Source organism: Oryctolagus cuniculus, chromosome 21 (genome assembly GCF_051225735.1).
Source record: "Oryctolagus cuniculus isolate XC-2025 breed Fujian yellow rabbit chromosome 21, ASM5122573v1, whole genome shotgun sequence".
NCBI classification, from domain to species: Eukaryota; Metazoa; Chordata; class Mammalia; order Lagomorpha; family Leporidae; genus Oryctolagus; species Oryctolagus cuniculus.
This window is the reverse complement of record NC_142887.1, coordinates 33,500,336-33,526,645: the sequence shown is the minus strand read 5'-3', so window position 1 is coordinate 33,526,645 and position 26,310 is coordinate 33,500,336. Positions and strand designations below refer to the sequence as shown.

Here is a 26,310-nt window from a genome sequence, read left to right as displayed (position 1 = left end):
GCTTGTTCCTTGTGGCATTCATGGCTCACAAAACTCATGGGTTTTGTTAGCCAGGCTTCCCCCGGGAGAGATAATAACCAGAGCAGTGTTTTGTTTCTCCTCTGCAAATCTGGTTACAACTGATAAAGGAGACGAGTGCAGGTTAGAATGTGCTGTTCGCCTTTGAGGAAGTTGGTCTCATAGGAACAGGACCCAGCTAGGAGGTGTGAGGTTTGTGAAACAGGCACCAGTGTCTCCTGGGTCTGCCTTAGGCTCCCTGACCCAGAGCCGTGCTTCCCACTGTCGTTCTGGGTGGGCTGAAAGGATCTCCCTGCCCCCAGAGCACCTGGTGCGCCATCCTCCGCGTTCCATTCTCAGTAAGCTGCTACCTGAGGAACGTGATAAAATAAGAAGGTTGCCATGCTGGAGCTGCCTACGTGGCAGCTTTGGAGGCTTCCCAAGATCAGGGTGTAGATGTCTGGATGTGGCCCAGCTCCTGCTTCAACCCTGCCAGCCACCAGGGGCTTCCCCTCACCCACTGCCTTTGAAACCCGCTGGACCTCTCTCAGTTGTTCACCTGGATTTCCCACAAAGGCCCATTACCCTTCAGTAAATAGATGACTCTTTCTGCTCTTGTTCTCGTCCTTCGTAACCAGCTCCTTGTGCTCTTACTGCTTTCTGAGTGCTGTCCTTTCGTGGTGTCATTTCTCTTCAGCAGTGCTGTCTGTTGTGGCTTCTTTCAAGGATTCTGTGTTAGTATTTTATGTAAAACAACTGAGGCAGACTCACTTTATAAAAAGTTTATTTTAGGGGTTGGCATGGTGGCGTAACGAGTTAACACTATCTGCAATACCAGAATCCTATACAAGCACCCAGTTGAGTCTGGACTGCTCCACTTCCCATCCAGTTCTCTCCTAATACACCTGGGAAACAAGTAGAAGATGACCCAAGTGCTTGGGCCCCTGCACCCAAGAGGCTCCTGGCTCCTGACTTCTGCCTGGCCCAGCCCTGGCCGTTGCAGCTGTCTGGGGAGTGAACCAGCAGATGGAATCTCTGTCTCTCTCCCTCTGTCTCTCTGTAACTCTGCCATTCAAATAAATAAAACTTTTTTATTTTTTTTTAAAGATTTATTTATTTATTTGAAAGAGTTACACAGAGAGGAGAGGTGGGGGGAGAGGGGGGTCTTCATCCGCTGCTTCACTCCCCAGATGGCCACAGTGGCAGGAGCTGTGCAGATCCAAAGCCAGGAGCCAGGAGCTTCTTCCAGGTCTCCCAGGTGGGTGCAGGAGCCCAAGGACTTGGGCCATCTTCACTGCTATCCCAGGCCACAGCAGAGAGCTCGATTGGAATGGGGCAGCCAAGACTAGAACTGGCGCCCATATGAGATGCCAGCGCTTCAGGCCAGGGTGTTAACCTGCTGTACCACAGCGCCGGCCCTAATAAAACTTTTTTAAAAAATTATTTTGGCCCACAGTTCTGGAAGCTTACAGCCTCAAGATCAGGCAAGACCAGTTGATTTTGGCTTCTGGTGATGGTGTTCTTGCTGGCAAAGCCCCAGTGTCCCAGAATCATGTGGCAGGAGACCAGGAGCCCGAGAGAGTGAGTGAGTGTGTGTGTGTGTGTGTGTGATCTCTTAGAAAGATACCAGGGGATGGGGCCAGTGTTGTGGCTCATTTGGTTAATCCTTGCCTGCAGCGCCAGCATCCCACATGGGCACTGGTTCTAGTCCCAGCTGCTCCTCTTCCGATCCAGCTCTCTGTTATGGCCTGGGAAGGCTGTGGAGGATGGCCCAAGTTCTTGGGACCCTGCACCTGCATGGGAGACCAGGAAGAGACTCCTGACTCCTGGCTTCAGCTCCTGGTGCAGCTCTGGCTGTTGTGACCACTTGGGGAGTGAACCAATGGAGGGAAGATCTTCCTCTGTCTCTCCCTCTCATGTCTGTAACTCTACCTCTCAAATAAATAAAATCTAAAAAAGAAAAAGAGAGCTACCAAGGAGGCCAGTGCCGTGGCAGAGTGGGTTAAAACCTGGCCCGCAGCGCTGACATCCAGTATGGGCACCAGTTTGAGTCCCAGCTGCTCCACTTCAATACAGCTCCCTGCTAATGCACCTGAGAAAAGCAACAGAAGACCTTCCAAATCCTTGGACCCCTGCATCCATGTGGGAGATCCAGAGGAAGCTCCTGGCTTCAGATAGGCCCAGCTCCAGCTGCTGCTGCCATTTGGGGAATGAACCAGCAGACAAAAGATCTCTGTCTCTCTCTCTCTCTCTCTGCCTTTCAAGTACATAACTTTTTAAAAGAAAAAAAATCCATCAGGGTTTAATCACAGAGCTCCACCTTCATGATCCAATCCAGGGACACACCCAACATTATAATGAGATTAAGTTTCACTCTCTTGGGGCGATGAACTCAAGTCTTTGGGGAACTAAACTCCCGAATTCGAGGGGACAAATACTCAAACCACAGCAAATTCCCTCTTTATGCTGAGGAAGGGCCGAACTGTCATCTTGGTCTGAATCACAGGCAGATACACATCGTCAAATCAGGGCATTTAAAACTGTTGCCCCTGCCCAGTCTTCACTTCCTACTACCCAGGCCCATCGTGTTTGCAAGGCCTGGATTGAAAATACACATGGAGCCCACATACTGTAAGAATCAAGCGGGAAACATTAAATAGAATGTGTTCTCCTGTGACCCATACACCCTCATAGTGAACCAGAAGTTTGGGTTCAAATAGAAGCATCTTGTGCCAGGAGAGCAGGCCTCCATGAACCCCACGTCCCCTCTGCAGCACTGTGCCCTGCTGTGAGCTCATGGGCATGTGTGCACGCACGCGTGATCTGCTGGCCTTTGCATGATCCAGGTGCTGTGTATTCCCACAGCCTGCTGCCGCTTGGCCCCCGGTTGGAGTGCATGCTGGGGTTGCATTCTGCTCTCAGCCCAGCTGCAAGACAGAGGCCCACCCAGCTCTGGGGCAGGGAGTTCTGCATCCAGCATATTTCCTTGACCCAATGAGCTTCTCATGGGAGGGGCTGTAATGGGGCAGGACCAGTGGTCCTCCTCACGTGATTGCTCTTACTTTCCTTTGCCAGCAGCCTGCTCATCCTCAATGTGGTTTATATGGGCTTAATTTTCTGTTACTCTGTCCATGAATACTTTTACAAAAAAAAAGTGTCCGATGCCGTGGCTCATTAGGCTAATCCTCCACCTGCAGCGCCGGCACCCTGGGTTCTAGTCCCGGTTGGGGCACTGGTTCTGTCCCGGTTGCTCCTCTTCCAATCCAGCTCTCTGCTGTGGCCCGGGAGGACAGTGGAGGATGGCCCAAGTGCTTGGGCCCCTGCACCGGCATGGGAGACCAGGAGGAAGTACCTGACTCCTGGCTTCAGATTGGCACAGCACCGGCCGTGGCGGCCATAAGGGAGTGAACCAACAGAGGGAAGACCTTTTTCTCTGTCTCTCTCTCACTGTCTGTAACTCTGTCTCTCTCTCTCTCTCTCTCACTGTCTAACTCTGCCTGTCAAAAAAAAAAAAAAAGACCTTTCTCTCTGCCTCTCCCTCTGTCTATAACTTTAAAAAAAAATGTATTTGAAAGGCAGAGAGAGAGCTCTTTCATCTGCTGATTGACTCCTCAGATGGCCACTTTGCTTGGAACTGGGTCCAGCTGAATCTAGGAGCCAGGAACTCTATCCAGGTCTCCCACATGGGTGCAAGGGTCCAAGTACTAGGGCCATCTTCCACTGCTCTCTGAAGCACATTAGCAGGGAGCTGGATTGGAAGCAGGACAGCCAGGACTCGAATTGGCAGTTCAATACGGGATCTGTGGTTGCAGGCAGCAGCTAAACCCATTGCACCATGCCGGTCCCATCCCTGAATACTCTTACTTGGAGTGCATCTGCCCACCTTCTCCTTGTATTTCCAAAGTGTTTTACTGTGATAAAAGGCCAAGAGTGTTAAATATTCCTGTCTCCTTCCCTCACTAAACATTAAAAAAAATTAGTTTTTTATCTATTTGAAAGAGTTTCAGAGAGAGAATGAGTGAGAGGTCTTCCATCCGCTGGTTTACAACCCAATGGCTGCAACAGCTGGAGCTGAGCTGATCTGAAGCCGGGAGCCAGGAGCTTCTTCTGGGTCTCCCACGCCCCACTAAATCTTACGAATTGGATCATCATTTGTTTTGCCGCCAATCTTAACACCAAGTGTTGCAAGTGGGAAGTGCTAAAGGAGCGTGGCCTGAGTCCACCACAGTTCTGGCCCCACTCCTGTGTTGTTGTGGAAACCCTATGAAAACAGGAAGTGCAGCTAGTGTAGGATGGCTTGTGCCTGATCGACTCACACGTGTTCCCTTTTCTTCCCCGAGTGATCACAGAACACTGGCTAAGTAATGTACTCCAGGATGTTAGGGACTTCTGCTTCCAAGTTTATTGATCATATGCCTCGGGAATCTCTCTGTTCCCACCCAGCCCTGAAATGGACTGAGGATCCAAAAAACCATGGTTGAGAAGTAGTTGGTACGCAATTAATTGCACATATTGAAAGTGTAAAATTTTTTTCAAAAGATTGACTCATTTATCTGGAAGTCACAGTCACAGAGCGGTATCTTCTATCCACTGGTCCACAAAAGGCTGCAGTAGCCAGGGCTGAGCAAGGTTGAAACCACAAGTCAGGAGCTTCATCTGGGTCCCCCATGTGGTGGCAGTAGCCAAAGTACTTGGGCCATCTTGGCTTTTTCCAGTCCATCAGCAGGGAGCTGGATCAGAAGTGGAGCAGCTGGGACATGAACTGGCACCTGCGTGGGATGCTGGTGTCACAGGCAGCCGCTTTATCTGCTATGCCACAATGCCAGCCCACAGTGTAAAATTTGATAAGCTTTGACGCACTGTACCCCTGTGAAACCATAAGCACAATTAGGAGAATGAACATGTTCATTATTTCCAGAGGTGACTTGGTTTTCACTGTGGGCACCTTCCCTGCCCCTCCATCCCCACCCCTGCTCTGTGGCAGCCCCAGGCAACCTTCCCAGTAGTTTTTATTTCATATATGTGGATATACTCCTCTTTTGGTCTGGCTTCACTCCCCACAGTTATTTGAGATTCATCTGTGCTGCTTGTGTCGGTAGTTTGTTTTACTGTCAGATGGTAGGAGTCTGTTTTGAGAACTGAGGCGATGCGTGTGCTCACTCCCTGTCTTGACCTCCTCTCATTCCCCACCATTTATGGAGCTTAGGATAGAATTCATCTGGGACCTGTGGTTTTGTTAAGATGACTTAGTTTTTTTTTTTTCTTTTTAAAGATTTTTGTTTTGTTTATTTGAAAGAGTGATAGAGAGAGGTAGATACGGAGAGGTCTTCCATCCGCTGGTTCACTCCCCAGATGGCCGCAACAGCCGGAGCTGCACCGATCTGAAGCCAGGAGCTTCTTCCGGGTCTCCCACATGGGCGCAGGGGCCCAAGGACCTGAGCCATTTTCTGCTGCTTTCCCAGGCCATAGCAGAGAGCTGGATCAGAAGAGGAGCAGCCGGGACTAGAACCGGCACCCATATGGGATGCCGGCGCCTCAGGCCAGGGCTTTAACCCACTGTGCCACAGTGCCAGCCCTGACTCAGGGTTTGTTTTTTAATTTTCCAGAGAACCCTGTAGTGCTTTCTGTAATGGCTATACTAACTTGCATTCCCCACTAATAGTACAGAGGTTCCCTTTAGTCCGCATCCTTGTCAGCACTTGCTCTGTCTTTCGTCGTTTTTGTTCTAACAGATGTGAGCGAGTGTCTCACCGTTGAGTTTGATTTGCATTTTTCTACGATTATTAGTGTTGAGGGTTTTTGTTTTGTTTATTTGCCTGTTGGTCACATGTGTGTCTTCTTTGGAGATACTTCTGTTCACATTCTCTGCTCATTTTTTAATCCAGTTGTTTTCCTACAATTGAGTTGTTTGAATTCCTTTTATATTTTGCTTATTAACACCTTATCAGATACGTGGCTTGCAGATATTTTCTCCCGTTCTGTAGAGTTTGTTTTTAACCTGTTGATTGTTTTCTTAGCTGTGCAGAAGCTTTTTAGTTTGATGCGATCCCATTTGTCTATTTTTGTTTCTGTTGATTGTGCTTTTAGGATCATACCCAAAAATCATTGTTTAGACCAATGCCAAGAAGCTTTTTCTCTGTTTTCTCCTAGAAGTTTGTGTGTGTTTTTTTTTTTTTTTTTTTTTTTGACAGGCAGAGTGGACAGTGAGAGAGAGAGACAGAGAGAAAGGTCTTCCTTTGCCGTTGGTTCACCCTCCAATGGCCGCCGTGGCCGACGCGCTGCGGCTGGCGCACCGCGCTGATCCGATGGCAGGAGCCAGGAGCCAGGTGCTTTTCCTGGTCTCCCATGGGGTGCAGGGCCCAAGCACCTGGGCCATCCTCCACTGCACTCCCTGGCCACAGCAGAGGGCTGGCCTGGAAGAGGGGCAACCGGGACAGAATCCGGCGCCCCGACCGGGACTAGAACCCGGGGTGCCGGCGCCGCTAGGCGGAGGATTAGCCTAGTGAGCCGCGGCGCCGGCCATGTTTTCTCCTAGAAGTTTTATGGTTTCAAATCTTAGTTAAAATCTTTTACTTTGAGTTGATTTTTATATATGATGTGGGATTAAGATCTAATTTCTTTCTTTCTTTCTTTTTTTTTTTTTTTTTTTTTTTTTTTTTTTGACAGGCAGAGTGGATAGTGAGAGAGAGAGACAGAGAGAAAGGTCTTCCTTTTGCCATTGGTTCACCCTCCAGTGGCTGCTGCGGCAGGCACGCTGCGGCCCATGCATCGCGCTCATCCGAAGCCAGGAGCCAGGTGCTTCTCCTGGTCTCCCATGCAGGTGCAGGGCCCAAGGACTTGGGCCATCCTCCACTGCACTCCCGGGCCATAACAGAGAGCTAGCCTGGAAGAGGGGCAACCGGGACAGAATCCGGCGCCCTGACCGGGACTAGAACGCGGTGTGCTGGCGCCGCAAGGCGGAAGATTAGCCTGTTGAGCCACGGCGCCGGCTAGGATGTAATTTCATACTTCTTGTGGGAATCCACTTTTCCCAGTATCATTTATTGAAGACTGTTTTCTCTCCAGTGTGTGTTCTTGGCATCATTGTCAAAGATTGCATGACCATAGATGCATGGATTTCTTTCTTTTTAAGATTTATTTATTTATTTATTTAAGATTTATTTATTTGAAGGGCAGAGTTACAGAGAGGCAGAGGCAGAGAGACAGAGGTCTTCCATCCGCTGATTGACTCCCCAGATGACTGCAGCAGTCTGAGCTGTGTGGATCCAAAGCCAGGAGCAAAAAGCTTCTTCTAGGTCTCCCACATGGGTGCAGGGGCCCAAAGACTTGGGCCATCTTCTGCTGCTTTCCAAGGCCATACCAGGGAGCTGGGTTGGAAGTGGAGCAGTCAGGACTCAACCTGTGCCTATATGGGATACCAGCACTGCAGGCGGCAGCTTTACCTGTTGCCAACAGTGTCAACCCCAAGATTTATTTATTGACTTGAGAGGCAGAATTACAGAGAGAGAGAGAGGGAGAGAGAGGTATTCTATCTGCTGATTCACTCCCCAGATGGCCACAATGGCTGGAGCTGGTCCCATCCAAAACCAGAAAGCAGGAGCTTTTCTTCTGGGTCTCCCACATGGATGCAGGGGCCCAAGCACTTGAGCCATATTCTGCTGTTTTCCCAGGCGCATTAGCAGGGAGCTGGATCAGAGGTGGAGCAACCAGGACTCAAACTGGCATCCATATAGGATACCAACACTATAGGCAGATGTTTAACCTACTGTGCCACAGTGCCAGCCCTGTGGATTTATTTCTGACCTCCCTATTCTCTCATTTGCCTTGGCCTGCATGTCTCTCCGCCAGTAGCATACTAGTTCTACTCCTGCCTTGGTTTTATTAAGGTAATGTAATTGACCGATAAAAGCTGTATTTACAGCATACAACGTGTTTGATAATATATGTATGCTGAGAAATAAATCAAGCTAGTATATTCATCACCTCATTTTTTGCGTTGAAACATTGAAGATCTGATCTCTAACAGTGTTGATATAGTATCTGATACATTACAGTGTCCATTACATGAACATATCTTCAAACTTCTCATCCCGCGATATCTTCCTGTTGTCCTTGTCCCCTTCTGATTACTTTTATTACTATGTAGCACTTTTTGAAGTCAGATGATGCCTCCACCTTTATTCTTACTGTTCGAGATGACTTTGACTATTTGTGTTTTCTCAGTTTCTTTAATCAGTGACATCATTTTCAGTATACACTCCTTTCCCCTTCTTGGCTAAATTTATTTCTAAATATTTTATTGATGCTGTTGGAAATGGAGTTCTTCTCTTCATTTTTTGATTGTTATTGTATAGAAACACAACTAATGCTGTATGTTGGTTTTATATCCTGCTACTTCACTAAATTCATTTATTATAATGGTGTTTTGATGAAGTCTTTAGGATTTTCTCTATATACAGTCACATAATCTGCAGACAATTCAACCTTCATTCCAGCTTGGATGCCTTTTATTGCTTGTTTAGTTGCTCTGATTTCTTGAATACAGGTTGAAAATGGTCACCCCACGTGGCTCTTGATCTTAGAGAAAAGCTTTCGGCTTTCTACTGTTGAGTATGATGTTAGATGTGGGCTTTCTTGTTCCTTCTATATGTAATTTCTTGAGAGTTTTTAATCATGAAAGGATGTTGGCCGGCGCCGTGGCTCAATAGGCTAATCTTCCACCTTGCGGCGCCGGCACACCGGGTTCTAGTCGCGGTCGGGGCGCTGGATTCTGTCCCGGTTGCCCCTCTTCCAGGCCAGCTCTCTGCTGTGGCCTGGGAGTGCAGTGGAGGATGGCCCAAGTCCTTGGGCCCTGCACCCCATGGGAGACCAGGATAAATACCTGGCTCCTGCCATCGGATCAGCGCAGCGCGTGGACCGCGGCGGCCATTGGAGGGTGAACCAATGGCAAAGGAAGACCTTTTTCTCTGTCTCTCTCTCTCACTGTCCACTCTGCCTGTCAAAAAAAAAAAAAATCATGAAAGGATGTTGAATGTTCTTCTAAAAGGCTGAGTAATATTTGTTGCAGTATTCAAGCATGTTGTGTTTAATTATTAGAACATGCTCAACCTATTCCCCTCCCCCTCCCCCATGACAGCATCTGGCTGTCCACTCCCCCAAATGCCTGTAGTGGTTAGGGCTGGGCTAGCTTGATACCAGGAGCCAGGAGGTCCATCGGGATCTTCCACGTGAGTGACAGGACCCACCTACCTGAGATATCACTTGCTGCTTCCCAGGGTGCCCATCAACTGGAACTTTAAACCAGGTACCCCAGCCAGTTTTTAACTGCCCGGCCAAACACCTGCCCGACATGTCTTGGCTATCAGCTATCGTGCATAGTGATGCAGTGGGTGTGGGTGTGCTAGTTTCAGTTCTTTTGGGTATATAACCAAAGGTGAGATTTCTGGATCATATAGCAGTTAAGGTTTTCACTTTTCAGGAGCCATTGTAGGTGCCCTCCAAAGGTGCACAAAAATCCTGATTTCTGCAACCTTGCTGGCTCTGGTTTTGTTTCTGATGCGTGTGAGGTGGCCGGTCACTGGAGCTGTCTGTCTTTAATGATTGGTAACGGGAGTGTCTTTCCTTGTGCTGCTTGGCTATTTGTAGATCTTCTGTGGAGAAACGGCTGTTCCATATGATGTCTGTCTGAGTGAACCGCCTTTGGATTCCTGTGATATTACCACCTGGTCATAATGTAGTGTTTTGCTGTGTTGTGAAATCATATCTGCTCATTTGTTTTCAGTTGATTTTCAAGCTTGTGCTTAGAAAGTGGAGTTGTGTTTAGAATGTTTTTTCTTTTCAACCTTCATCATCTGTCTGTGTGTTATATCCTAGTCATGTTTGCACAATACAGGAATTATTGGCCTTATAGGGATGAGTTAAGAAACTTCATTGTCTTAACCTGGAACAGCTTATTTAACTTTGAATTTTTATTTTTAGAAAGATCACATTTATCAGTTTAAAGAAAAAAATGTAAATATCTTAAAGTTAACCCATCCGAAGACAATACAGTTATGGATTGCATTAAGAACCAAACTGTAGCTGTAAACTGATCCAGGAACACTGCAGAAAGCTGCAGTCTGGCTGTCTTGGGGAGAAAAGGTGAAGGACAACAGGGTGGCCACGCACAATGGTTTGAAGACACAAGCTGATAGGTGGTGAAAGGAATGCTGACAAAATACATAACAAAATCAACAAGAAGCTCATTTGTGAGGACCTCTGTGATTGCGTGAACAAAGGCAGCAAAATGGGCAGGTAACCGGCCAGGCAGAAGCAGACCACACTCAGCAGACAGGGCCTCCCCTTCTTTTCAAGTGGGATGGGAGGAGAATGACTTCACTCCCACCTAAGAGGATGCCCAAGGTGGTTATTCATTGCATCACTGAGTGTTGATAAAACAGGGGCACAGTAACCAAGAGCTACTCTTGGGAAAAAAAAAATTGTTACTTTGTGTTTGATAGACAGAATAGAGAGATCAGACAGATAAAAAGAGCTGCCACCCTCTGGTTCACTCCCCAAACCCCTACAATAGCCCAGCTGGGCTGAGAGTGCAACCCAGATCTCATGTGGGCGGCAGGAACCTGCTGCCTCCCAGGGTCTGCTTCGTAGATAGGCACTCTCGTGTGGGATGTGAGGGTCTCAAGTGATGGTTTTAATTGCTGACCAAAAGCCTGCCCTTCTGCAGCTTTTTTTTTTTTTTTTTAAGATTTATTTTAGGCCGACTCCGCGGCTCAATAGGCTGATCCTCCACCTAGCGGCGCCGGCATACCAGGTTCTAGTCCCCGTCGCGGCGCTGGATTCTTTCCCGGTTGCCCCTCTTCCAGGCTAGCTCTCTGCTGTGGCCCGGGAGTACAGTGGAGGATGGCCCAAGTGCTTGGGCCCTGCACCCCATGGGAGACCAGGAGAAGCACTGGCTCCTGGCTTCGGATCAGTGCGGTGCGCCGGCTGCAGCGCGCCAGCCGTGGTGGCCATTGGAGGGTGAACCAACGGCAAAAGGATGACCTTTCTCTCTGTCTCTCTCTCACTATCCACTCTGCCTGTACCCATGTGGGTACAGGGCCCAAGCACCTGGGCCATCCTCCACTGCCTGCCCTGGCTACAGCAGAGAGCTGGCCTGGAAGAGGGGCAACCGGGAAAGAATCCGGCGCCACAACGGGGACTAGAACCCGGTGTGCCGGTGCCAGCCTCTACTTGGAATTCTATTAAGTCAGGCCTTACGGACAACTTGGAAAGAACTAGCTGCATGTTATGGCTACGAAAGTATTTTTTAAAGAATACTTTATAGATTTTATCATAAAACTACACAAACATCATGGTTCAGTTTCGTAGAGGGGAAAAACAGGTGCCTCATTTTTCAGGTGAGACAGAGTTGGCAGAAACAATCAAGGTCTCCACCTGTGTTGGTTTTGTTAGGGACAGACGCGTGGTTGATGGTCACTTGCACGTTTCTGCGGAGTCCGAGGAGTCGGACCCAACAGTCAGACATTGTTTGGAGGCAGGGCGATCTGTGTGGCCGGAATGTGCTTGCTTGTGTCTCTGATTCATGCAGAGGGACATGCACCCAGTGCTCAGGCCAGGCCCCGGGGTGGAGCTCGAGGTGCGGTCTGTGCTGTCCTGTGTCAGCAGCTTCCGCCTGAGCGGGAGGCCTTCCTGTGGCTGTGCTGCCTTCACGGGTGTGAAAGAGATACCTGGGCACTGTATTGCAGATCCAGTGCTTTACCAGTTTGTGTATTCTGTGTGCTGTTTTTAATGCTGTCTCTCTCTCTCTTTTTTAAGCTCTGCTTATGATAATGTCAACAAAGTTCGAGTGGCTATCAAGAAAATCAGTCCTTTTGAGCACCAGACCTACTGCCAGCGAACCCTGAGGGAGATAAAAATCTTACTGCGCTTCAGACATGAGAACATCATTGGAATCAATGACATTATTCGAGCCCCAACCATTGAGCAGATGAAAGATGTGTATCCTTTCCTGGCAGCTAACTCCATGCTCGGCCTCACCTCGCTGAGTGAACACCACTTGAAATCTCCTGGGTGTGCTGGGGGAGAGGAGAAGTGCTCTAAGTGTGGTTGTTGGAGATCTTGGTGGATGCGTTTCCAGTCATCACAGGGACGAGCTACTTGGTTGGGGAAACGGAAAAAGCAGTAAGTAGAGCAGGAAAGGAGATCCTGGACGGCCCACTGGTTCCATCAGTTCCGTCCTGATCTCAGACCGTGCGTACCCTCTCTGTAGGACTCAGCCTCGTTAAGGCAACCCAGCCCTGAAAGCACCTGGTGATCTCTACCAGCATTCAGAAATCCGGACTGAGGAGGCCCCGACGAAGCTGCCTGGGTAGAGAAAGGTCCTTTTGAGAGAAGGAGAAGGGTGAAAATATGTCTGGCAGATGACAGGGGTTAAGTCAGGCCTCCTTGTAGTTACACGCTCACGCTGCTTCTCATCTGGCGTGAATCTTTAGGAGACAGCAAATAGAAAGGAGTTGCGTAGAAATTAATAAAAGAAGCCCTCAGGCTCTGCTAACTGAATTATTAGGGTGGAGTTAAAAGCTCAGGCTTTTAACTTTCTTTCTGTAAGAAAGAAGACTGCTAGTGCAGCTCAGGTTTGGGTGCTGAGATGCAGGGCAGGGCAAGAAAGCATGAGGAGCAAAACCAGCACAAGCCTCCCCTGACTTCCCAGGGTCTCCAGGGAGCCAGAAAGCAGACTGCAGACAGGATTTAGCAACAGCGTATCTCTAGACTGATCTTTCTGAACTTTTATGGTTGATCTTGGTGCAGATGGGGGCAAGAAGGAGGGAGAAGGAGCAGTAAAATTCCAAACTGATGCTGGGACAGAGGAGCAGCCTGGGGTGTCGCCAGCCACTCTCCCAGCCTCTTCCAGCAAGCCTCACAGGTATTTGTTGGCAGTGGATGGCCGGCTAGCCGGGTCTGCCAGCCTGCTCTGTGCCTGTTGTCTAGTCCAATTGACAGGAATTAACTACTTGAGAGTCCTTTGTGGAAGGGACACCAAGTCTTTCTCAGTTTCTCCTTTGCCTTCAGAACTCGCAGTGCGACAGTGGAGTGACGTGCGTCTTGTCTGCTGTGCTTTGCCATCAGTGTTTTGACTTAACCTGTGCAAACAGATACATAGTCCAGGACCTCATGGAAACAGATCTTTACAAGCTCTTGAAGACACAGCACCTCAGCAACGACCATATCTGCTATTTTCTCTACCAGATCCTCAGAGGGTTAAAATACATCCATTCAGCCAACGTTCTGCACCGTGACCTCAAGCCTTCCAACCTGCTGCTCAACACCACCTGTGATCTCAAGGTCAGCCAGCTTGGGACTCCTGCATGATGTGTGGGAAAATAGGGGGGGAATGCTTGCTAAGCCGTGGTTGTATTTGTGTTTAAAATTATACCAGAAATACGTGAAAATGGCATTTCTGGAAAAAATGCAAGTCCTCCTCTTCCTCATCCATCTCATTACCCTTTTCTCCCCAGAGATAACTAACCACCATAACAGATTGGTGTACCTTTATCCAGTTTTTTGCCTGTGCTTCTATACTTCATGTATGTAAATATATGCATATATAATAATATGTATTTTGTGTGTAAGGTTTTTTTTTAAGACTTATTTATTGAAAGCCAGAGTTACACAGAGAGGAGAGGGAGAGAGAGAGAGAGAGAGAGAGAGAGAGAGAGATGTCTTCTATCCAATGGTTCACTCCCCAGTTGGCCGCAACAGCTGGAGCTGCGCCGATCCGAAGCCAGGAGCCAGAAGCTTTTTCAGGTCTCCTACGCAGGTGCAGGGGCCCAAGGACCCAGGCCATCTTCTACTGCATTCCCAGGCCATAGCAGAGAGCTGAATTGAAAGTGGAGCAGCTGGGTCTCGAATTGGCGCCCTCATGGGATGCCAGCGCTTCAGGCCAGGGCATTAACCCCCTGCGCCATAACACCGAACCCTAAGGTTTTTTTATGTTAATGAAAATGCTGTGTTTTGATGAGATCTGAGATTCTGCATTAGTAAGAATTATTATTTGAAAAGCAGAGCAAGCAAGAGAACAAGCGACAGTGACAGAGGCAGTGACAGTGACAGTGACAGTGGCAGAGACCCAGGTACTTAAGCTATCACCTGCTGCCTCCCAGGGTGCACTTTATTAGCAGGAAGCTAGCGTCTGAAGAGGAGCTGGCATGGCATTCAGATACAGGATGCCTACATTCCATGTTTTGGAGTGCCGGTTCAAATCCTGGCTACCCTGCTTCTGATGCAGCTTCCTGGTGATGCTCCTGGAAGCTGTGATTGATGGCTCAAGTATTTGAGTCCCTGCCACCCATGTGGGAGACCCAGATGGAGTTCCTGGCTCCTGACTTCAGCCTGGTGCCAGCCCCAGCTGTTGTGGCCATTTGGGGAGTGAACCAGTGGACAGAAGATGCACATCTCTCTCTGTTCGTCCTTTCCTGCAAATCATTCTGCCTTTCAAGTAAATGAATAAATCTTTTAAAAAACCATTAATAAGACTGGTGCCGCAGCTCACTAGGCTAATCTTCCGCCTGTGGCGCCGGCACACCAGATTCTAGTCCCAGTCAGGGCGCCGGATTCTGTCCCGGTTGCTCCTCTTCCAGTCCAGCTCTCTGCTGTGGCCCAGGAGTGCAGTGGAGGATGGCCCAAGTGCTTGGGCTCTGCACCCACATGGGAGACCAGGAGAAGCACTGGCTCCTGGCTTAGGATCAGCACGGTGTGCCAGCCACAGCAGCCATTGGAGGGTGAACCAATGGAAGGAAGACCTTTCTCTGTTCTCTCACTGTCCACTCTGCCTGTCAAAAAAAAAAACCATCAGTAGAAAATGTAACCTCCCTGATTTTAATACCTACTAAGGTATTCCAGATAAATGGGAAAACCCAGTCTTTACAGTCCTCAGATTTCTTCCGAAGATATGTAGGACGTTGTTTCTGTTTTAATAGATGGCAGAGCTAAATACGGAGGAAGATCTGTGGATGTCTTAGATGCCCTGAAAGGGTGTGGATTTGGTCTACTGAACCTACACAAGGGGACAAACATTGGCTTAAGACGCCCGCATCCCATTTCACAATGCCTTTTTTCAGGTCCGAGCTCTGGCTCTTCACTCCTTCCTGCTAATGTGAACCCTGGGAGGCAGTGGTGATGGCTCAAGTAATTAGGTTCCTGCTACCTACAGGGAAGGCCTAAAATAAGCTCCTGGCTCCCAGCTTCAACCCCAAGCCATTGTGGGTAACTCGGAAAATGAACTAGAGGATGGAAGTGCGCTCTCTGTCTTATCTGTGTTATCTGTCCATCTCTGTCTGTGTCTGTCTCTGAAATAAAAAGAAACTAAGGAGACAGAGAAACCTCTATGTCGATGGCTGACTGTTTTTCACAAGGATGCTAGGTCTGCTCACTGGGGAAAGAACAGTCTTTCAGCAGATGGTGCCGGGACAATAAATACCCACATACAGAAGAAAGAGGAAATTGCGTCGGAGGTCAGCAGGTGATGGTTTGAGTGCTTGGGTCCCTGCCACCCACCTGGGAGACCAGGTTGAGCTCCAGGTTCCTGGCTTCAGCCTGAACCAGCCCCAGCGTTGGGGAATTTGGGGAGTGGACCAGTAGATGGAAGATCTCTGTCTCTCCACCTTTCAAATAATACAAAAATAAGTAAACAGAATTTGAACAACAACAACAAAAAACCACAGAAGTAGATCTTTACGATCTTGTGTTAGGTAAAGCTTCTTAGACACAACACCAAAAAACTCGAAGCAACAAAAGGAAAAGGTAAATGGATTCCTCAAAATTATCGTACAAAGTTTCCTAGTGGTTTCATTAAGAAAGTGAAGACAACCCACTGGGTAAGAGAAGACGTTTGCAGATCATATTTGTCATAGGGGAATTACAACTAGAGTATATGAAGGACTCGTAGAACTCTAATAAAAAGGGGAATGGCTGAAGTTAAAAATGAACTAAAGATCTGAACAAACATTTTGCTAAGGAAGAAATACAGAGGACCAGTAAGCACATGAAAAGATGCTTGATATCATTAGTCAGTTGAGAAATGCAAAGGTCACTACGAGATACCACTCTGCACTCCCTAGAATAATTACAATTGAAAAGCCAAATAATAAGTGATGGTGGCAGGGATTCCACTCTAGCAGTCTGGGTGAAATGGAAGCATGTGTCCACTCAAAACCTTGCATGCAAATATTCATAAGAATATTAAGTTATGGCCAAAAGTGAGAGCAATCCAGATGGCATGTGATGATGGAAGAATACAGTGCAGTAGGTCCATGCAGTGGGATAAAGAGGAATGGAGTAGGACTAACATGGTGGCTGAATCTTGCAAACACGGTGCCTGTGAGAAAAGCCCATGAGAAAACATGGTGCTTATGTGAAATGTCCGGAGCAGGCAAATCTGTGGAAGCAGAGGTAGCGTGGTGGTTCTCTAGGCTGATTGGTGTGGGGGAGAGTGGAGTGGCCTGCTAGTTCTTTTCTGAGATGATAAAAATGTTCTCAAATTGGATAGTGGGAATGGTTTTATGATTTCATGGTTATCGAAGCTGTACATTTTAAATGGGTGAATTATACAGTATGTGAATTATATCTGAAGCCATTACAAAAGTACATATAGATGTGTAGCAGTAGTCACTTCTCCCAGTTCAGTTAGCAGACGTTCCTGCGAGGAACTGTGAAAGGCACACCAGGAAGGGAGACAAGCGTATGTCCCTGAACTCTGGACACCAATGGGTCAGAGGTGATAGTCAGTACACAGTCGTGAAAATATGAAACGAGTGTGCAAAAGCAAAGCCCAGAGGTGGGCTGGTTGTGCCTGGGGCTGTGAGAGGCAGCAGGAGGAAGGTGGTGTGTATGCTGGCCCTCTGGGTAAGAGCAGTTTTTCCTTGGGTAAGCAAAGGGCACAGTAGGCCTGAAGATGCGAAATGAGGGCCTAGTGCACAGAACGTTGAGTCTTCCTTTGCGTGGCCACAGCAGTGGATGAGGGGTGATGGCGGAGTCTGCTGTGACTCTGAGAGACGCCTGGGCTCCGTCGTGCCGTGGGCAGCTTGTGTACTCCTCTCTGAAGCCGCGTGGCTGGTGCTGAGTAAGGAGGTACGGAGGGTGGCTTCCTTCACCAGGTACACGTGGGTGGGAGATGGGACGCTGTCCGCTCTTGGGAGCCTCCTGTTGCCCACTTGTTCTGCCCAGGCTGTCACCTACTCCTTTCCCGCATATGTCCTAGTAAAAGCCAGGTGGACGCGTGAAGAACGAAGCTGCTTTTAGGAATGGCTATACTAGGTTTTTGACCTTTAGTGATTTTCTTATAAAATCATAATAAATATTTGAATGTTTCCTTGTGCTTTTTTTCCGTGCAGTGTCTTATCACCCCCCCCCCCCCGTTACAGCAGATTGTTTCTGTTTGTTTTTAGAGAGACATTCTCAGTATATAATATTTTAGGGAAAAATTGGCTCTTATTTTTACTTGAAAACGGTTCATCCTTAAAAATAAGAGTCAGAACCAAAATACTTTGTTATCTCTTCACTGTTGATGGGCTTGTCTTTACTTAGGGCCATTTTATTCATCTCTTTGTCAAATGTTATACCCACACTGATTTCATATGTGTGTGTGTGTGTATTGATCATCTGCTTAATCCAGGCATGGTTTTCAAAATTAAACACATAGAAACACAACTGGGTAACTATGTATCCACATATAGAGTGTGTGTTTGTGTGTGTGTACTTAGTTTTTATTTTCATTTTATTTGAAAGGCAGAGAGAGGAAAACAGAGAAATTTTCCATCTGCTGGTTCACTCCCCAAATGTCCACAACAGCCAGGACTGGGCCAGGCCGAAGCCAGGAGCCAGGAATTCAGATCTCCCAAGTGGATGGCAGGGACCTAAATATTTGAACCACTGATATTTCTGCCTCCCAAGTTGTGCATTTAGCAGGAGGCTGGATCAGAAGTGGAGTAGCAAGTCCAGCATTGTGGCATAGCAGGTAAAGCCAGCTCCAGCATCCCATACAGGTGCCTGTTCAGTCCTGGCTGCTCCGCTTCCAATCCAGCTTCCTGCTGATGACCTAGGAAAGCAGAAGATGGCCCAAATGTTTGGGCCCCTGCACCCACATGAAAGACCTAGTAGATATAGTTCCTGGATTCAGCCTGGCCATTGTGGCCAACTGGGGAATGGACCAGTGGACGGGAGATCTCCCCATGTCTCTCCCTATCTCTCTGTAACTCTCAAATAAATCCTTTAATAAAAAAATAGAGTAGCTGGGGCTCTAAGCAGGCACTTCAGTATGTGATAGCAGCGTGCCAGGCCGTGTCTTAACTGCTGTGCCAAATGCCAGCCCCACACAGGATGTTGTTAGGTATTCAAATCATTGCAGTTCACATACGTGTGGAGTGCATATCATTCACCCGTGTCTAACTATTCAGGAGAGAAGGTGAGTGAGAACTGAAGTCACTGATTGGTCACAGTGAACACGTCCAAATAGGACAGGGTGCATACGGCCCAGCGTCCAGCGTGACGTGGACGAAGTGCTGCTGACAGACGGGGGGCTTCTGCCGTCTGGAACCTTAGTCTCAGACTCACACACTCAGTCCCTGTGGTGACGGACACCCTTCCTGCAGGCCCTGTGGCCCCCCCGACCTCACACTGTTAAGGTCCTTCTGGGTTTTCAAGCAGGGAGTTGTGTCATTTCTTCCCCTTTACCATGGGTTTCCGTGTTGCTGAAGTGTTCCCTACTCTTGACACTCAGGACGTCAGCTGTCCTTGGTGCTTAGCCCTGTGTGGGCTCGCAGCTAAAAGCTGGCTTTGGTTTCTGGTTTCCACCCGTGCTCTTCTGGCTTGTTCCCCGCAGCCCCGAGGCCCCGCAATGCTGACCTCTCAGGGCCCCAGACCCACACGGGGTTATGGGTCTGTTTGAAGTTGTGCTGGCATGTTTGCAGCCGATCTAGGGCAGGGAGCCTGGAGGGTAGGGGAGACTGTGATCTGCACCAGACTGTGCCCTCTGCCTTTGCTGGACTGACCACGTGAAATCCCCAAGAGGAAGCCCGGGAAGCAGGGATCTGAACACATATGGTACTGGCCTGCTTGGAGGAGGACTAGGAGACGCAAAATGTCTTTGGGGCTGGGTTTCCTTTGTGGTAACAAAGTTTGTATTTATTCAGCCCAGAAGATAGACATACAAGACTGCTGAAGTTTAAGGGGTAATTCCGTGTTTCTTCTTCTAGATCCTCTTTTTTTTTTTTTTTTTTTTTTTTTTTGACAGGCAGAGTTAGAGAGGGACAGAGAGGCCGTCGCTGCGGCTCACTAGGCTAATCTTCCGCCTAGCGGCGCCGGCACACCGAGTTCTAATCCTGATCGGGGCGCCGGATTCTGTCCCGGTTGCCCCTCTTCCAGGCCAACTCTCTGCTGTGGCCCAGGAGTGCAGTGGAGGATGGCCCAAGTCCTTGGACCCTGCACCTGCATGGGAGACCAGGAGAAGCACCTGGCTCCTGCCATTGGATCAGCGTGGTGCGCCGGCCGCAGCGCGCCAGCCGTGGTGGCCATTAGAGGGTGAACCAATGGCAAAGAAAGACCTTTCTCTCTGTCTCTCTCTCACTATCCACTCTGCCTGTCAAAAAAATAAAGAAATAAATAAAATAAATAAAAGAGAGAGAGGGACAGAGAGAAAGGTCTTCCTTCCGTTGATTCACCCCCCAAATGGCTGCTACAGCCGGCGTGCTGCGGCCGATCCAAAGCCAGGAACCAGGTGCTTCTCCTGGTCTCCCATGCAGGTGCAGGGCCCAAGCACTTGAGCCATCCTTCACTGCCTTCCTGGGCCACAGCAGAGACTGGACTGGAAGAGGAGCAACTGGGACAGAATCCGGCGCCACAGGCGGAGGATTAACCAAGTTTCCCTTCCATGGCATGGAGCTCACGCCATCACTGCCCTCACATTCTGTGTTGTGTGGAGCACTCCCTGTCACTGCTCTCAACGTTTTGTAGCCTGGGCACTCGACTGAGTAGTATGAGTTAGACTTGGTTGACCTTTGGTGCAGCAGTTAGAAAAAGAAAAAAGGAAAATGAGACAAGCTGTCTTTTGACAGTCTTGAAAAGAGTTGTGGGTTTGTTTGTTTGTTTGTTTTTTTAATATTTATTTATTTACTTGAAAGAATTACACAGAGAAGGAGAGGCAGAGACAGAGAGAGAGAGGGAGGTCTTACATCCACTGGTTCACTCCCCCAGTTGGCCACAATGGCCAGAGCTGCGCCTTTGGGAGTAGATTTGACTACATAGAAGGGGAAGGAAGTGGAAAGCAACTTTGCAATAACTACTGATGGGCCAACGGGAATTTGAGAAATAGAAGGCAAGTGGGGGTCCTGGCAGTGATGATTCCAGGAGCCCCTGCAGAACAGGGCCAAAAAAGGGCCCCAAGTAGCTTCGTAACTTTAGCCAGAACCATTTTTCTCAATTCACCCAAGCAAGACTGTGGTGTGCTAAGCAGACAGTGAAAGCTAGGAGAGCCCCTTACACTGTGCCCTATTGATTCAGCCAGCCTGTTTCCTGGTCCCTGACGCGTGGAGCATCATCACTGCCATCCTGATTGTTGGGAGGATTAAATAATTGTGAATTTGTAGACTTGTCACCAAGTGTCTGCTGCGTGGTGATAGAAGAAACTACTTTTTGTATCATTGCTGTTTTCTGTTTTTATTTTTATGATGTTCTGATGTCAGGCTGTTTAGAATCTTTAAGACATGTCCTGTGTTTTGTTTTGTTTTCCCTCTCAGATCTGTGACTTCGGCCTGGCCCGCGTTGCGGATCCGGACCATGATCACACAGGGTTCCTGACAGAGTATGTAGCCACGCGTTGGTACAGGGCTCCAGAAATTATGCTGAATTCCAAGGTAAGGACCAAGTTTGCATAAAAAGAAAACCTTGCATGTGGGTTGTAGGAGGCCTCCCTCTCCAACCTGTTTCTACTTGCGTGGAGGCTTGGAGCCAAGGCACTGTTTTATCTCATCGTACTGCGTTAGAACTTCTGGGCCCTGGTTCAGCCACTGCACCGTGGCTGGGGTGGTGCTGACCTGTCCTCGCGTCAGGTTGAGCCTCCCGGTCGCTGTGACTGTAAGTGGTCTGTGTCCTGCCATTTGGTCAGTCCTGCCTGTGGAAGCTGCACCTACCAACACCACTGCCTGGGCATGTACCAGAGGCTTCCTGGTCATCTCAGCACCGAACCAGGGCTGTGCTGTCTAAATCAGCTGTACCTTTATAATGAGGAATGTCTCTTCTCCCTGAAGAAGACCTACAGCTCTTGTGATTCCTTCAAAGTTACATGGTACTTGTGTTTGCCAGGAAAGGGCCTTCCCCTGTGCCTCCACGTGGCTGTGGAGAGCGCATCCTGTCGCATCTGAGCTCTGCTAAGATCTGTGTGTCTCCTCAGAAATGATTGAATACCTCTGCAGAAGCACCAGAAGGCGAAAGGGTGACGGGTGTGTTAGGTTATGAGCAAGCAGGCAAAAGTTGAAGGCTGCCGTGAATACGGTGGCTTTTCATGCCTCGTTTGCAGAGAGCGTGTGAGCCAAAATTAGGTAGCTAGGTGGGCCTGGCATGGTTACGTTTGTCTGGTATCGCAGGACTCTGAGATTCCTAAGCACAGCCCCATCTGCTGGAAAGTAGTGTGGGAGGAGTCATGTGAACAGACATTGCACCGTAAGTCTGGGGCCCAGGAGCCAGGAGTGAAGTCGGGAGGCTGGGTGGAAATGGAAGAGCAGGGCTCCTAAGCTCACAGGCTCCATGCTCTTCCTCCGTCCTCCGCAAGTAAGGAGAAGCCGTTAGATTACTGTAGTTAGGAAATGGGATTATTTAAAGCAGTTATCCCTGATAACCTACATTTGTTCATTTTAGTTCCAAAAGTAAGCTCATTAAGATCAATTCCACTAGAAAGAAGGATTTGGTGTAACAGATGTTTCAGAGAAGAAAGTGCTGTGTTGACTCTCATAACTGTGTTAAAATAATCCCACACAGCAGGTTGCATCTCCAGCCAGCCGTGGACAGTCGTTCCTAGCAAGGGGTGCCCGTGTGTCTTTCATCTGGTGGCTACTTGGTCTCGTGTCGCCATTCCATCTTGAGGTGCCCCAGTTGCCCCCCAGGGGGACACAGCCAGACAGGGTGGGCTCTCTGCATGTTCCAGAGGCTCTCGCCCCTTCTACCTATGGGCTTACTGTGTGGGAACCTTTGTGGAGATTCATTTACTTGTAACACCTCTAGCCTAGGATCATCTTTCTAGTGACGTGTTCAACTTTATTCTTTTTTTTTAACTTAAAAATCTTTAAAGCCCATAGAAAAACTGAGAGTACAGTGACTGCCCCTGTACCCCTCACCTTCATTCCCCTGCCGTTGGCATCATACCCTTCCTTCCCCTTGCTCCCCACCTTTCTCTCCTCTCGTCTTCTCCGCGCTCTCCTCTTGGTCTGACCGTCTTCACTCTGCACCAGCCTGGTCCGTCACTTCACTCGTGCCCCCTTGGGAAACACTGATACTTCTAGAAAGGGGGTGTACTTCCCTAAAGCCAGGGAACCCTTAGCCCACCTAAGACGATCAGCATTCACTCAGCGACATTTTTGCAGAACACAGGTAAGCTGGTTTGTAGAACCACGCATGTTGTGTAAGTACCACAGCAGTGATGCTTTGTTCCTTCTCTGTGAAGTGCATCAGAACACACCTCTGCTTGGTGCTGTGTGGGTGCGTGTCCATGTTGGTTTTAAATTTCCCTTTATTTAACTTTGGCCAAAAACAAAGATTATTTTGGATTTTAAGAGGGGCCAGCATTGTGGTGCAGCAGGTTAAGCTTCCACCTGCAACACTGGCATCCCATACAGGCATCAGCTCAAGGCCGGCTGCTCTACTTCCTGATGCAGCTCCCCGCTAATGCGCCTGGGAAAGCACCCAAAGATGGTTCAAGTGCTTGGGCCTCCACACTCATGTAGGAGACCAGGAAGAAGCTCCTGGCTCCTGGGTTTGGCCTGCCCAGCCCTGACTATTGCAGCCATTTGGGGAGTGAACCAGCAGATGGAAGAGATACCCTCTACCCACCCCCAACTTTGCCTTTCAAAAGAAACCTCAAAAAGCCGGGGGCGGTGCTGTACCATAGCAGGTTAAGCTGCTGCCTACAGTGCCAGCATTCCATATGGGCACCAATTTGAGACCCGGCTGCTCCACTTCTGATCCAGCTCTCTGCTGTGGCCTGGGAAAGCAGAGGAGGCTCAAGTCCTTGAGTCCCTGCACCCACATAGGAGACCTGGAAGAGGCTCCTGGCTTCGGATTGGCAATCCAACCCAATTTTATCCTGTGAATCTTAATCACTGATTCTTTGTTTTCCAAAAAGATTTCACTGTTTCCCTAAGTTTTAACACTTGACCCAAATTTTTATTCTCTGGCTATTTCCACATTTCTCCTTATATTTATTACTGTTTGCAACATTTTCCATAAAATTCAACTTATATTCCTTAGAAAAACATCTTTTTTTATACTGCGCCGGCGCCGCGGCTCACTAGGCTAATCCTCCGCCTAGCGGCGCCGGCACACCGGGTTCTAGTCCCGGTCGGGGCGCCGGATTCTGTCCCGGTTGCCCCTCTTCCAGGCCAGCCCTCTGCTGTGGCCAGGGAGTGCAGTGGAGGATGGCCCAGGTGCTTGGGCCCTGCACCCCATGGGAGACCAGGAAAAGCACCTGGCTCCTGGCTCCTGCCATCGGATCAGCGCGGTGTGCCGGCCGCAGCGCGCCGGCCGCGGCGGCCATTGGAGGGTGAACCAACGGCAAAGGAAGACCTTTCTCTCTGTCTCTCTCTCTCACTGTCCACTCTGCCTGTCAAAAAAAAAAAAAAAAAATCTTTTTTATACTGTAAGGATTTAGAGTTCTCCTGTGACTTAGCAGAATTCCTTCAAAGAAAAATTAGTGCCTGAAAAATGAGTAGAAAAAGAAATTGAAAACAGAGATGGGTAAAATATGAGAGTGCCATCTGCTCTGTGGGGACCGAGGGGATGGAGGAAAGAGTTTTTCCACCTGACTCTTCACGTGATCCTTACAATGGGTGAAGCCATCCTGGGGATTCCAGAGGAGAAGCTGAGCCTCTCCCGAGCCGTGTCCTATGGTGTGGGAAGACCTCGCTGTGCTGTGTGACACCAGGTGTCCCCCGCTTGCTTCCCGCTGCAGGGCTACACCAAGTCCATCGACATCTGGTCTGTAGGCTGCATCCTGGCGGAGATGCTCTCCAACAGACCCATCTTCCCGGGGAAGCACTACCTGGACCAGCTGAACCACATTCTGGGTAAGGGCCGAGGCCTGCTCACTTCACAGCCACCGCCTTCAGTTGAGAAGAGTTCTCAGAAATCTGTAGCTGAGGTGGACGTGAATTTGTGACCTCCCCTGAGTTAAGATGCTAAGGGCCTTTTTATGAATACTTGTTAAAGGTGGCACTGGGTAAGCACCAGGGTTCATTCTGCCCCACAGCTCACATGCGTGGTCAATTTGCTGTGGTCGTGATAACTAATAGCTAATTAATTATTTTATCTGATAGGTATTCTTGGATCCCCTTCACAAGAAGACCTGAATTGTATAATAAACTTAAAAGCCAGAAACTATTTGCTTTCTCTTCCACACAAAAACAAGGTGCCATGGAACAGGCTGTTTCCAAATGCTGACTCCAAAGGTAAGTCTTCCCTCATTAGTTTCCTGGGGGTTGGCTTCCTGTGTGCTTCTTCGCTCTATTTGTAAGTTGGTACATCACTGGCCTGTGGCCACGGATGATGCCTTAGTGAGGGCTCACTACCGTAGATGGTGGTCTTTCCCTTTTGTTGGGGAGCAGTGGCCAAGGGTAAGGGAGTCTGGGGTGACGAGGATTAAGAAAGTGTAGGAGCCTGCTTAACATTGTAAGCCTTTTTATCTCGCACTTGATAGTTGGTAAAGCCAGATATTAAAGAATGATTTGCAACAGAGGAAAATTCACCCTTTAGAGTCAATGTGCATGTCTAAGGAGTTTTTGTTGTTTAGTTTTTCTTTTTCTAAGATGTATTTCATTTATTTGAAAGACAGAGTTACAGAGAGAGATAGAGACAGAGAGAAAGGTCTTCCATCCACTGGTTCACTCCCCCAGATGACCACAACGGCCGGAGCTGCGCCAATCCAAAGCCAGGAGCCAGGAGCTTCTTCCGGGTCACCCAAGCACTTGGGCCATCTTCTTCTGCTTCCCCAGGCCATAGCAGAGAGCTGGATCGGAAGTGGAGCAGCCAGGACTCAAACCGGTGCCCATATAATATGCTGGCACTGCAGGCGGCAGCTTTACCTGACTTGCTGTGCCACAGTGCTGACCCCCAACAGTCTAAACTTTTAAAAACAGCTGCCTAATATACATAGACACACATTAAATGGGAATAAATAATCATGCAATTAAAAATTAAATAAATTAATGTATCATTTGTAAAAAATGGTTTCACATACCCTAAGGTTATGAAGGTATGAAGATTCTGGTTTTTTGTTTTTTTGTTTTTTTAAGCTCCACAGTTTTGGGTCCTATTTAGGTCTATGACTTATTTATTATTTACTTAGCACATAGGTATCTAATTAGCCCAGTATGTTCATAGAAGAAGCTGATACAAGCAACAACACAGGCTTTCATAAACCTCACATGCAGCGTGCTGAATGGAAGAATTGTAGACATAGAGACTCCATCAATATGATCTACAAGGTTACAAATCAGATAGGTGACTGGCAGAGGGTGTGAGAAAGGCCTGGCTGCTGGGGGCACAAAGCAACTTTTAGGGACAATGGAAACATCCCATCAAGAGACTGCCGTGGTTCCATGATGGGGACAAGTCTCCTAAAACTCGGATATCCTTGAGGGGCCGGTGCTGTGGTGTAGGGGGTAAAGCCACCACCTGCAGTGCCAGAACCACATATGGATACAGGTCTGAGTCCTGGCCGCTCCACTTTCAATCCAGCTCCCTGCTAATGTACCCGGGAAAGCAGGAGAGGATGGCCCAAGTCCTTGGCCCCTGCACCCATGTGGAAGACCTGGCAGAGGCTCCTGGCTTCAGATAGGCCCAACTCCAACTGTTACAGTCATTTGGGGAGTGAACCAGCAGATGAAAGACCGTTTTCTCTGTCTCTCCATCTCTCTGTCTGCAATTTCACCGATCAAATAAATAAATGAAAATCTTAAAAAGTGGAAAAGGAGGGCTAGTGGCATGGTGCAACAGGTTAAGTCACCGCTGGCAATGCCAGGAGTCCCAGCTGCTCAGCTTCCTGTTAATACATCTAAG

General features: G+C 48.6%; 1 protein-coding gene across 2 annotated transcripts in view; it reads left to right on the top strand.

Moving 5' to 3' along the window:
- The window catches only part of MAPK1 (mitogen-activated protein kinase 1), a 105,337-nt gene that overhangs the window by 53,608 nt on the left and 25,419 nt on the right, over window positions 1-26,310 (top strand). For both annotated transcript variants that reach the window (XM_051826740.3, XM_051826739.3), the window contains exons 2-6: window positions 11,812-11,994; window positions 13,149-13,338; window positions 20,784-20,900; window positions 24,206-24,320; window positions 24,570-24,701. In XM_051826740.3, the coding sequence (XP_051682700.1) occupies window positions 11,812-11,994; window positions 13,149-13,338; window positions 20,784-20,900; window positions 24,206-24,320; window positions 24,570-24,701 (737 nt within the window). The remainder of the gene's footprint in view (window positions 1-11,811; window positions 11,995-13,148; window positions 13,339-20,783; window positions 20,901-24,205; window positions 24,321-24,569; window positions 24,702-26,310) is intronic.